Source organism: Pseudophryne corroboree, chromosome 5, assembly GCF_028390025.1.
Source record: "Pseudophryne corroboree isolate aPseCor3 chromosome 5, aPseCor3.hap2, whole genome shotgun sequence".
Classification (NCBI taxonomy): domain Eukaryota; kingdom Metazoa; phylum Chordata; class Amphibia; order Anura; family Myobatrachidae; genus Pseudophryne; species Pseudophryne corroboree.
The window spans coordinates 229,980,647-229,994,511 of NC_086448.1; the positions used below are offsets into that span (position 1 = coordinate 229,980,647).

The 13,865-nt window shown below is 44.9% G+C and overlaps 1 protein-coding gene across 3 annotated transcripts in view; it reads left to right on the forward strand.

Moving 5' to 3' along the window:
• Positions 1-13,865, forward strand: part of OXNAD1 (oxidoreductase NAD binding domain containing 1) — a 174,579-nt gene that overhangs the window by 51,056 nt on the left and 109,658 nt on the right. For all 3 annotated transcript variants that reach the window (XM_063922163.1, XM_063922164.1, XM_063922165.1), the window contains 3 exons: positions 4,611-4,754; positions 5,079-5,145; positions 9,551-9,657. In XM_063922163.1, coding sequence (XP_063778233.1) covers positions 4,611-4,754; positions 5,079-5,145; positions 9,551-9,657 — 318 coding nt within the window. The remainder of the gene's footprint in view (positions 1-4,610; positions 4,755-5,078; positions 5,146-9,550; positions 9,658-13,865) is intronic.

The following is a 13,865-nucleotide window of genomic DNA, read 5'->3' on the forward strand; positions in this document are numbered from 1 at the left end:
TTGCCGGGTCAGACGACACGCGATTTCGGCTATGCCCCTTAGTGGTGTGTGAAGCTCAACACTCAGTGTTGTTATGTTCCTTCTCTCAAGTATGTCCTTTCTCCGGGCACTATTTTACCTATAACTGCCTGTGGGAGGGGGCATGAAATGGAGGAGCCAGCACACCCAGTTGAAGAAATTTAAAGTGCACCGGCTCCTTTGGACCCCGTCTATACCCCATCGTACTAATTCCCCAATATCGCTTATGGACTACAAGAAAAGGATTTACCAGTAGGTAATTAAAATCCTATTTTTTAAATAAAAATAAACTGTGAAAATTATTTTCAGTATCTCCTATATAATAGCCCAGATCTGTCACTCTGTGACTGTGTGGATAACGCTGGGCGTGGGTATGAGCTCTCATTGGGTTAGCAGCAGGTCTATCATATCCAGTCCACAGCTGATTGGGCGAGAAATGCCCTCCCACACAGGTTACATCCAATGGGAGGCTCTGCCCTTTGGCTGCTGTGTGTTCCCAGAGCAGGATTAACAATGGGGCTGCACAGATGGTGTAATGGTTAGCATTACTGCCTCACAGCACTGAGGTCATGGGTTCGATTCCCACCATGGCCCTAACTGTGTGGAGTTTGTATATTCTCCCTGTGCTTGCGTTGGTTTCCTCCGGGTGCTCCGGTTTCCTCCCACACTCCCAAAATATACTGGTAGGTTAATTGGCTCCCTCCAAATTAACCTTAGCGTGAATGTGTTTGTGTGGTAGGTAATATATATTGTAAGCTCAACTGGGGCAGGGACTGATGTGAATGGCCAAATACTCTCTGTAAAGCGCTGCGGAATATGTGTGCGCTATATAAATAACTGGTAATAAATAAATAAATGGAGCTGCAGCTCCAGGTCCACACCCCAAAATAGGCCACTGCATCTGCAGCAACATACCCTCCAACAATTTACACATAACAAACGGTACAAATGCGAAAAGGGGGCGTGACCACGGGTAAAGTGGTGTGGCCACGCCCCTTTTCCTATACTTTCAATGGAGAGCCAAAAATCGCTACAGACCATAAAAAAATGTCCTTTTACTGCAGCGTTCTATGTCATGTTGCCAGTCCACATGTCCACTCCCTAGCCGCGGTGCAGGTGGAACACAAGCTGCTGCCACCGGCATAGATGTGTATGATAGCCCTCCGTGCGCCGCATACTCTCTGAGCCCCGGAGCCTACTCTGCGCGTGATGTCACAGAAGTGCCTCCCTGCCACAGCCGCGCCCAGATCCCCAGAGGCCCTGACTCCACACCACAGCACCTGGGCTGCCGTCCTGGAAGCCCCGAGATGACTAATGTAACAGATAGAGAGGGTAATGTGCAGTGCAGTGAGTGTGCAGTGTAACTGACACTGCACAGCATTCACCTTTTTACATTGATTCAACGAGACAGTCAGTTCTGCTAGCCAGTCACTATTGTAGACGCACTAAATAAATACAGCTCCCAGCAGCCCTTAGCGCTGAAGCATTCCGGCGCTAAGGCCTGCTGGGAGCTGTAGTTTATAGAGTGCATCTTCTTCCCTGTAATGCGGCGCATTGGGACACTGGCGCTAACAATAGTGACTGGCTGCTTGGCTGCTGTGCGAGTCTCCGGGAGAGCCACTGCCAAAGGGAGGACAGCAGCTTAGCTGCTTCCAGGAGGAGAAGCATTACCCACCCCTCCCCACTCGCAGTACCTCCGGGCCTCATCTGCGACACCCCCACACACACCCCTCCACCACCTGCAGTGGCTCCGGACCCACTCCCCCACCCGCAGCACTCCCGCACCCGCCCCTCCCCCACATGCGGCACTCGTGGTGACTCTGGACCCCCACGGCACCACCGCACCAGCCCCTCCCCCACCCGCGGCACCCCCGGACCCCTTCCCCCATCCGCGTCTCCCCCACACCCGCCACTCCCGCAACCACTGCACCTACTAGGTGATTCATCAGGCCCTGCGTGCGATGTTCACGCCATTGCAAGGGGCTACGACCCCTTAACCATCGCACGCCCTTTGTTCGTGCAATATTTAACCATACACACAATTATGATTGGAGGTAATACTCCATATAATACAGTGATCGCAAAAACGCGCTATAGCGCGTATTTTGCCCCACAATGAGGACTGGGGACTGACTTTTTAAGAATGGGAGGGTCCCTGGGGACGCGCTCCGTTGGGATTGATTCTCTGGCGCTTGACTTTCTGCTCTGACGTTATTGGTCAGAGGGCGGGCACGTTGGACACGTGTGTCAGGCGGCTGCTGCTGGGCGGGATGATGGCGGTGCCAGCCAGAGAGAATGCTCTCACGATGAGAAGAGTGAGGGAGCCGGCACCACGGGAAGCAACAGTGCGGCGCTCCGGGGCCAGGTGCAAGAGCTGCTGGATAAAAACGCTGTCATGCACTAGTCCACGGGTAGGGGAGAAGGGGGGGGGGGGCCGTGACGCGAGAACCGGGGTTTGAGCCGGAGCCGCCGCCGCGTGACATCACCCGGCAGAGCGATTTAGTTTGCCGGACCCGCCACCGGGGGACAGATCCCTGCACAGAGCTGGCAGTGCAGAGGTAATTGAGGATGCAGTTAGGGTGCAGGGACACTGGGGAAGGGGTGTGAGTGTGCTGTGCTGGAGCCACGGTGCGGGGCCAGGCAGAAACTGAACAGCAGCAGGCCAATGCTCCTTTCACAGTGTCTGCCCCTTCTCCAGCCCAGTGTCCCCCACCATTACTCACCCTGCCAGCAGAGTGTTTCCCCCTTCCCTCCCCAACCAGTCCACTGTGCCATCTCACTGCCCTACCATCTAGAACCCCTAATCAGTCCAGACATACTGATCCACCCCCCTAACCCAGTGTCACACCTCTATCTCACTGCCACCTTCCCACCCTGCTCAGTGCCTCCCCATTCATAGTGTTCCCCCATACAGCCCTGTGTCCCCCACCATCTCATGAACTCCCTCTTCCCTCCCCCAACCAGCCCCCTGCCCCCATCTCACTGCCTCTCAGCAAGAACCCCACCAGCCAGTCCCATTACATTCAGCCCCTCATTCAGTCCAGTGTACCCCCTTACTGCCTAGTGATCCCGCATCCCACCACCATCTCTCTGCCCCCTTCCCATCCTACTCAGTGCCTCCCCATTCATAGTGTCCCCCACCATCTCATGAACTGTGCTCTGCCTGGCGCAAAGTGTATAACATGCTCTACCTGGCGCAAAGTGTATAACGTGCTCTACCTGGCGCAATGTGTATAACGTGCTCTGCCAGGCGCAATATGTATAACGTGCTCTGCCAGGCGCAATATGTATAACGTGCTCTACCTGGCGCAAAGTGTATAAACGTGCTCTACCTGGCGCTCTGCACCAGATAGAGCACGTTCTACACTTTGCACCAGGCAGAGCACGTTATACACTTTGCACCAGGCAGAGCACGTTATACACTTTGCACCAGGCAAAGTGTATAACGTGCTCTGCCTGGCGTAAAGTGTATAATGTGCTCTCCCTGGCGCAAAGTGTAGAACGTGCTCTATCTGGCGCAATGTCTATAGGAAGTTCTACCTGGTGCAATATGTATAAGCGGCACTATGGTGTGGTGTAATGTTAATTGGCACTAATATGTGGTCACGCTCCTTCCCTATGAATCCACACCCCTTCGGCGCGCACCGTCTGTAGGCTCTGGGGGTGGGGCTCCAATACACTTTCTGCCAAAGGGCACCACAATGTCTAGTTACACAGCTCTGGTGCAGGGTGTCCTGCATGTTACGCAGCCCAGCAGCACTGTCACCCCATCCCCCCACCTTGCAACACTTTTGTAGTATCCAAATAAGATTAATAAAAACCTTCATTCCGATGGGACCCAGAAAAGGACCAGTGGGACCCCAATTTTTAAAAGTGAGGGTCCATGGGACCCACTTTTTTTTGGGGCTCAGCGCGATCACTGTAATACAAATATTGCACGCCACAAGGGTGTGCAAGGGTTAAGGGGGCGTAGCCCCTCACGACGGCCTGAAGAGCGCCCGTAGGGCGCGATGAATCACCTAGTGCACTATATTTTAGTTAATTATCACTTGAAAAGTACATTGTAAAATAAATGTTCACTTTGAACCATTAAATATGTTAGTATGGTATTGATGCATTTGTTCTATACAGTAGGCAGATTTTCTCCCCATAAGCCGTCAGTGTGATTAATTAGCTGTGTGACCAATTGTGGCTGTAGGTGCCATTCTCACTCGGTGATTAAAGCTACAACCCTCTCCAAGTCAGGCATAGTTTATGTGTTACTACACCACAGTATGTCTGGGCACAGTAAGCCCAAAGTTAAACAAATAACACAGACGATAATTTATTTTTATTATTGGAACATCCGTGACAGCGCACAGCTTGTATTTAAATGCATAAGTTATAGTGTTTTACAATATGTAAAGCACATCTGATATGCAGAGAACTGTATAGGTCAGTGCATGGAGGGTTAACAATGTACAGTTGTTCAGCATGTGGGGTTGTCCTTTGCAGAGCTCCAGTTTTTGTTTTTATAAATATAATTACAACCCTGTCATTTTCTTTAAAAACATAATCTAATGTAGTTTTCTTTTCATTTTCCAACGTTTTAGTCTCAAGTGCCGCACCCGAGCCATGGCTCTTGCTGTGGTTTCTGCCTCTTGTCAAGTGCTCAGAGGGACTACTGGAATTTTCACTAGTCAGTCGGCCTCACTGCTGTGGAGGGCCCCTGCTTTGTGCGCTTGTACCCTGAATAGGTGGGTGATCTGTCTGCAGGCACTATTAAATATTGTTTGTAAAGTGATGTGATTGCAGTTCTGTTGTTCTAGGAAAGAGATGCTCATCAAACTCTCAAACAGTAGATCTTTGTTGCTGTTGTTGTAGGATAGAGGCCTTCCGTAAGTAACGCCACACCGTGTTAGTCAGTGTGGTACAGCCCGCAGAGCTAATTCTGCTGATCACAAGTGCTCCTGTGACTGGTGGGTTACACTGAATGGAAGCAAAATCGTACTGTGTGATCGTTGCTGTATAAAGACCACATTTTATTTTGTAACCATGAGCTCTGGATTTATTTGATATAGACGGAAAATGACGTCGCAAAGAAAAACAGACCATTTGGAGAGAACCGCAAACACATTTAGACAAGAGGTGAGTGACCATCTCTAAGGTAAATGCAGTGTTCAGTATAATTGTTATTCTTTAGTGTCCTGCACCATATGTCTCTATCATGTATGGACTTCTAAGTGTTCTACAGTTCTCATTTTGTGTATCTAAGTAACAGTTCTAGCATTATTGTCCGTAAAGAATTAAATAAGTCCAGGAATGGCTCCTTCCCTGTTGTACATATCACTGAGATAAAAAGTCCTGAGTGCAGAAGGATTTTAGTGGAATCCAGTTATGACAGCAAGACCGAACAAGTATAGATGTCGTTCATAGGATAAACGCTCCATTTACATTACTGAACTTTGTGTTCAGGTGTTACTGTTGCCCCCCAAGTCCCTAATCCTGTAGTTGCCTTTCATATTGAGGATTTGTGTCAGCAGAGGTCATTCAGATTGGTGCACTTAACACAGTAGGGCAGTGATACCGTAAAGCAGCAAATAACTAAAGTTAGGTTGTGAATGAATTATGCTTACATAGCAGAGCAGAATAGCGTTCTGACCTACACCATTGGACACTATATGCAGACTAACCATATAGGTTTAACGCTTTTGGTTTATTGAGGTTTGCATTTCACAGAGTTTGTGTATGTGTATTTTTTGTATCATGTGCAACCTGTATTCTATTTTGGCCCTTATATAACTTGTGCTTAAATGTGCTATCTGCTCACTCTTGTATGATGCAATCACTGTGTTGGTGTGCATTTTTCACTTGAAGTATGAGACTTAGCCAGTCTCCTGTCATGGATTGCAAACATGCTTTATGGTGTTAAGCTGTAATATGGTAATTTGCAGCTAATGATTAACAGAACTTGGAGGAGGGCCTGTCACCTTCATAATTAGTTGCTTCTGATGACTAGATCATTATTATACTGTATAAATCACTTTTCCTCCTCCGTAGCACTGTTTTGGAGCTACAGGCCTTTTCAAATGAGTGCCCCATCTGTGTTTGTTTTATTAGATATCCTTTACAATAGGTTTAGAACCTATTGTTATTTGGTATATCTGTACCCTGGAGTTGTTGTTGTTTGGGATATCGGTACCCGGGAGTTGTCGTATGGTATATCCGTACATGGGAGTTGTAATTTGGTATATCCATATTCGGGAGTTGTAATTTGGTATATCCGTACACGGGAGTTATAGCTTGGTATATCCGTACACGGGAGTTATAGCTTGGTATATCCGTACCCGGGAGTTATAGCTTGGTATATCCGTACCCGGGAGTTATAGCTTGGTATATCCGTACCCGGGAGTTATAGCTTGGTATATCCGTACCCGGGAGTTATAGCTTGGTATATCCGTACCCGGGAGTTATAGCTTGGTATATCCGTACCCGGGAGTTATAGCTTGGTATATCCGTACCCGGGAGTTATAGCTTGGTATATCCGTACCCGGGAGTTATAGCTTGGTATATCCGTACCCGGGAGTTATAGCTTGGTATATCCGTACCCGGGAGTTATAGCTTGGTATATCCGTACCCGGGAGTTATAGCTTGGTATATCCGTACCCGGGAGTTATAGCTTGGTATATCCGTACCCGGGAGTTGTAATTTGGTATATCCGTAGCCTGGAGTAGTAGTTTGGTATATCTGTACCCTGGACAGAGCCGTCTTAACAGCAGTGTAGGCCCCTGGGCACAGCAATGCACTGGGGCCCCTACCCACCCATCAGTGGTAGGGGCAGGGTTGCTGTCAGCGGCAGCTTTGATGTCCCACGTGGGGTATGGGGGTTCTATCTTTCGCTCAGCATGTAGGACCTGGAGAAATAATTTCTGCTAATTACTCCTTTACTGCACAAATGGGGCTGGAAGGAGAACACTAAACTGTAGAAGGGGACATTGTGCTGAATGAAGGGGCCTTGGTACATGACTTCCAGGGTGGTAGGGGGTGTTTAATACACAGGGGAGGGGTGGATAGTGGAGTGGGCCTAATATTCATCATTTTCCGAGGGTCAGGGCAGCTTGCTTTACTGCAGATATCTACAGTTCCTGGAAATATATTTCTTATCTTTAATGAGATAAAAAAAAACTAGAGAGTCCCACCTTTCAGGAGGTACTGGGGACTTGGGGATCAGAGTTCAGGAGCCAGAGCAATCCACCAACAAAAATATAAAACTGCATATTAGGCGTGTGGAGCTGTAGCAGGGACCAGCTGCTTGAAGGCTGATATCTCTGGTTCTGGGCATAGTAGAGACAAGCTGCCAGTGTTCACTGAAAGGGGAGAGTCCCAGCTTTTGTAGTATACCCTCAGAAAAACTCTAAGTCAGACAGAACCCGAGATATCTGTCTGGGAAGAACAATTAACAGGCTTGGATGGGGACCACTGCTTTGAAGTCGGATATCTCCGGTTCCCCAGGGCCGATTTAAAAAAATCTGGTACCCTTGGAAAGAGGAGACCCTCAGCTATCAGCCTAGGACCCTTTTACTCCTGGGGCCCTTGGGCAAGAGCCATACGAAAAGACGGCCCTGACCCTGGACTTATAATTTCGTATATCCGTCCCCGGTAGTTGTCGTTTGAGATATCCGTACCCGGGAGTTGTCATTTCGGATATACACACACAATCCCACAATATATTATTCTCTTGATGAAATGTAGTGATGTATATGGAATATTCGCTGTTTATATTTGTTTTAATTAGGGTATATTAATAATATATGTAAGGATGATGCTGTTGACAGTCGATATGTAGTCAGCCTTATGTTGACAGTATGATATTGAATGATATTGGTATTGAATTATATGTAAAGCATCATAACTTTTAATTATGCTTTGTGATCATGGCCCTCATTCCGAGGAGTTCGCTCGCTAGCTGCTTTTAGCAGCATTGCACACGCTAAGCCGCCGCCCTCTGGGAGTGTATCTTTGCTTAGCAGAATTGCGAACGAAAGATTCGCAAATTTGCAAATAGAAATTTCTTAGCAGTTTCTGAGTAGCTCGACACTTACTCTGCCACTGCGATCAGTTCAGTCAGTTTCGTTCCTGGTTTGACGTCACAAACACACCCAGCGTTCGCCCAGGCACTCCCCAGTTTCTCCAGCCACTCCCGCGTTTTTCCCAGAAACGGCAGCGTTTTTTCACACACACCCATAAAACGGCCAGTTTCCGCCCAGAAACACCCACTTCCTGTCAATCACACTACGATCACCAGAACGAAGAAAAAACCTCGTAATGCCGTGAGTAAAATACCTAACTGTGGCGTAAAATAACTAAGCGCATGCGCTCTGCGAACATTGCGCATGCGCAGTAAGCGACTAATCGCAATATAGAGAAAATCGGCAACGAGCGAACAACTCAGAATGAGGGCCCATGTTTTAAAGTTACAATGTTGACACGATTAAAATCTTTTAAATAACATTACAACCGTGTCTGCATTCTTCTATCAACGTAACTATCCAGAGAGTATGTAACCTGGATGATGAACATTGCATTAAAGATTAATTTTGTGTTTTGTCTTTGATTTAGTTATTTATTTACTATGTTAAGTGATCGGAGAGTAATCATGACTTGAAGCCTGTTTAAAAATGGCAACTTAGTAAAGAATATTGGGGGTAATTCTGAGTTGATCGCAGCAGCACGTTTGTTAGCAAATGGGCAAAACCATGTGCACTGGAGGGGGGGCAGATATAACATTTGCAGAGAGAGTTAGATTTGGGTGGGTTATATTGTTTCTGTGCAGGGTAAATACTGGCTGCTTTATTTTTACACTGCAATTTAGTTTTCAGTTTGAATACACCCCACCCAAATCTAACTCTCTCTGCACATGTTATATATGCCCCCCCTGCAGTGCACATGGTTTTGTTCAACTGCTAAAAAAATGTCCTGCTGCGATCAACTTGGAATTACCCCCATTATCCTGAAGATTGTACCTTTTTGAAAAAATACCCTCTACAAATTGCATCAGTGGTCTTTTAGGAATGGAGTTAGAAAATACAATAAAAAGATAGTATATCAGGATTACTTGTTATGAAACTATTATAAATTGAATGTTCTCATTTGAGGCTATAGTACCTAATGTTCCATATTTTACTAGTAAGGATGTGTTTGTGAAAGAGATATCACCATGGGGCACTTCTCTTCTCTTCTCCTTTTTCCAAATCCAAGTCACTTTCTCCCAATCCAAAGCACTATAAGTAAGGTGGTATTATTAAGAGAGCAGCCCCCCTTGTTTAACAAATGGTGTAAGAAAAGCTGTTTGAATTTTGTGATCAGAATCACATAATTATTTTTCATATGGTTTATCACTCACCCTAGATTAGCACCTATACCATAATTGTTATGTTATATACATGGTGCATGAATGTATACTGAGATAAAACTGTAAATGTGAGTCTGTCTATGCTGATCAGCCACCATAACAGAACACTTACTAGCTAATATAACATACTACTTGTTTCAGATTATATCTCCTGCAAAGGTCTGTGGGCTCACCAATGAGTCTGCCACTGTGAAGAGAGTCCGCCTTGCTGTGGAGAACAGTGAATTTACATTTAAAGCGGGACAATGGTACGTTTCTTTACTTGGTCAGTATGTAGTCTGTTCTTTATGGTGCACCTATCATCTCCACCATATACTTATATATTTTGTCTTTAGAACCTTAGGAACAGCTTTGTTTCGTATTGTTAGACAAGTGTTAGTGCAGTCATATTCTCCCTTGTGTGCTGATAAGTAAAGCCCCGTATTCACGGGCAGATCTGGGGAGAGATGTGTGCTGAGCGAACCGGGGGGGCGCCCAGCAGGTGAAATGAGTGACCTGCTATATTGAGCCTGCATGCAGGCCAATCTAGCACCAGCGATAGCGATGCTCGGGGCCGCGCATCGCTGTCGCTGTGGGGGGTACTCCGTAAGTACCCCTCTTAAATCTGTTCACAGTGCAATATCTATTCTGACATGACTGTGCTTCAAACCGTAAAGAACTGGTTTGTTCCTTTTTCCCAACCCCAAAATATAGAAATAGAGAATTTGACGGCAGATAAGAACCATTTGTCTCATCAAGTCTGCCATTTTAGGGTTGGGTTATTAGGATTAGTGATGAGCGGGTTCAGTTCCTCGGAAACCGAACCCCCCCGAACTTCACCCATTTTACACGGGTCCGAGGCATACTCGGATTCTCCCGTATGGCTCGGTTAATCCGAGCGCGCCCGAATGTAGTCATCCCGCTGTCGGATTCTCGCGAGATTCGGATTCTATATAAGCAGCCGCGCGTCGCCGCCATTTTCACTCGTGCATTGGAAATGTTAGGGAGAGGACGTGGCTGGCGTCCTCTCCGTTTATTAATAATATTTGTGCTACTGCTTACTGCTTAATTGTGGGGACTGGGGAGCAGCTGTATTATATAGGAGGAGTACAGTGCAGAGTTTTGCTGACCAGTGACCACCAGTATATATAGCAGTATGGTACGGTAGGCCACTGCTCTACCTACCTCTGTGTCGTCAAGTATACTATCCATCTAGATTCTATACCTGTGGTGCATTTTAGTTTTGCAGTTTGCTGACAGTGACCACCAGTATATATAGCAGTACGGTACGGAAGGCCACTGCTCTACCTACCTCTGTGTCGTCAAGTATACTATCCATCTAGATTCTATACCTGTGGTGCATTTTAGTTTTGCAGTTTGCTGACTGTGACCACCAGTATATATAGCAGTACGGTACGGAAGGTCACTGCTCTACCTACCTCTGTGTCGTCAAGTATACTATCCATCTAGATTCTATACCTGTGGTGCATTTTAGTTTTGCAGTTTGCTGACCGTGACCACCAGTATATATAGCAGTACGGTACAGAAGGCCACTGCTCTACCTACCTCTGTGTCGTCAAGTATACTATCCATCCATACCTGTGGTGCATTTCAGTTGTGCGCAGTATATATAGTAGTAGGCCATTGCTATTGATACTGGCATATAATTCCACACATTAAAAAATGGAGAACAAAAATGTGGAGGGTAAAATAGGGAAAGATCAAGATCCACTTCCACCTCGTGCTGAAGCTGCTGCCACTAGTCATGGCCGAGACGATGAAATGCCATCAACGTCGTCTGCCAAGGCCGATGCCCAATGTCATAGTAGAGAGCATGTAAAATCCAAAAAACAAAAGTTCAGTAAAATGACCCAAAAATCAAAATTAAAAGCGTCTGAGGAGAAGCGTAAACTTGCCAATATGCCATTTACGACATGGAGTGCAAGGAACGGCTGAGGCCCTGTTCATGGCTAGTGGTTCAGCTTCACATGAGGATGGAAGCACTCATCCTCTCGCTAGAAAACTGCAGTGCCACTCCTAGATGGGCCAGGTGTTTGTGTCGGCCACTTGGGTCGCTTAGCTTAGTCACACAGCTACCTCATTGCGCCTCTTTTTTTCTTTGCATCATGTGCTGTTTGGGGACTATTTTTTTGAAGTGCCATCCTGTCTGACACTGCAGTGCCACTCCTAGATGGGCCAGGTGTTTGTGTCGGCCACTTGGGTCGCTTAGCTTAGTCACACAGCTACCTCATTGCGCCTCTTTTTTTCTTTGCATCATGTGCTGTTTGGGGACTATTTTTTTGAAGTGCCATCCTGTCTGACACTGCAGTGCCACTCCTAGACGGGCCAGGTGTTTGTGTCGGCCACTTGGGTCGCTTAGCTTAGTCATCCAGCGACCTCAGTGCAAATTTTAGGACTAAAAATAATATTGTGAGGTGTTTAGAATAGACTGGAAATGAGTGGAAATTATGGTTATTGAGGTTAATAATACTATGGGATCAAAATGACCCCAAGTTCTATGATTTAAGCTGTTTTTGAGGGTTTTTTTGTAAAAAAAAACCGAATCCAAAACACACCCGAATCCGACAAAAAATGTTCAGGGAGGTTTTGCCAAAACGCGTCCGAATCCAAAGCACGGCCTCGGAACCGAATCCAAAACCAAAACCCGAAAAATTTCCGGTGCACATCACTAATTAGGATTAAGGTTTTGTTTGGGTATTAGTGTTAGGGTATTGGTTTAGGATTAAAGGGTAAGTTTTGGTGTATTAGTGTTAATGAAAGGCTAGTTACAGGGACAACTTCATTGTTAGCAGTTAGTGTGCCACTGAGCAAAAAAATGCCTCCTAACATTTGACAAGGAATTATAGGGACAAAATAAATTCCTCCTAGTCTGTTTTGCCGAAGCTACACCCCGTTTTTCGGTCTGACCACGTTATCAAAATCCGGGACTGTACCATCAAAAATTTGGCTGTGGGGATATTTGCAAGAATGTCATCTGTGTTTCATGGTAAGAGACTGATAAGGGGTATATTTTTCCCTTCTCGTCTATTCCCCTCCTTTTCTCTGTCTGATTCTATTGTTTGTATTTATATTTCATATCTTTGAAGCAAATGTTTATTTTTAACTTTTTTAGTGATTTATAATAATTCATCACTAATTGTGTACCTTTTAATAACAAACCCGCAGAGGTTGCATCTAGACATATATATATCTTTAAATCATTAGGAATATTCTGTTCATGGAAGAATGCACGCCAGTCATATAGAATGTAAAACGTAAGAATATATTTCAACAAACAATTGTTACTCATAGAATTCACTTTTATCATTAAACAGTATTGGTCAAATACAATGCAAGTCACCATATAATAGTTTCACAGATTCAAACTATATAAGAAATAAACAGGATGAAAGAAGTGAGAAATGTATGTATGTGTGTATATATATATATATATATATATATATTTATTACTGGGGAGATATCACTCAAAGCTCTCGGATAAATCCTACATTTATTGATATATATTGGAAAGATATATATCTTAAAGAAATATCTTAGGGGATTGGTTTTGGTTTATGTATGTCTGTGTGTGTGTGTGTGTGGGGGGGGGGGGCAGCATGTCACTGCATGGTCAACAGACCGCATGGGACAGAAGCTAGACTCCATTTTGGGAAAACTCCCATGATTCCAAAGTCTGTAACATATGGTTCAAAGGGGAATGCCAGCAGCCATTTTAGGTTTGCAAGTTCAAACACATGGCATTCTTTGCTAGACCATAAAGTCACATAGCAGAAGCAATATAAATATATATATATATATATATATATATATATATATATATAAACTACATATCTCTGAAAGACTCCACTATATTCCAGAATGTATAAGATTCAATATAATGCATATGTGCTGATTTTACAATTCCAAGCCATCTAATTACATTTCACAATTCCAAGCCAACACAGTATCTCAATAACCAGAGCATATTGTATGCTGGCTATGCTATATAATGTAGCCTGTAATTATATGCCAATCCCGGTCTGTACCTTTGGAATAAACACATCCTACATTATGCTAACTTTTCAGCCTTCCAATATCAGATCACCAAGTAACCACAAATATCAGCATGCCATTGCTACAAGCACATGACCACAGTAACAAAAGGAAGTATGTGTCGACTTCTATATTTCAGCAAGATGCACTATATAAAACCACTACAATCTGTTATAAATCACCATCCACAAATGTATACCAGGAATGCTATGCTACAGATTGTCTAATGTTCCAATTACCATTACAGATTTCACAGAGTATTATCACAAACACATAACAATCACATAATTGCACAAGTACCATTAACCTTAAAGTCAAATGTATTTACAAATTAACTATTCTATGCCAATCGTTTCACAACTACCACTGTTCCACAAACATATATTTAACTATTCCATGCCATTTATCTATGAGATATAGAGAG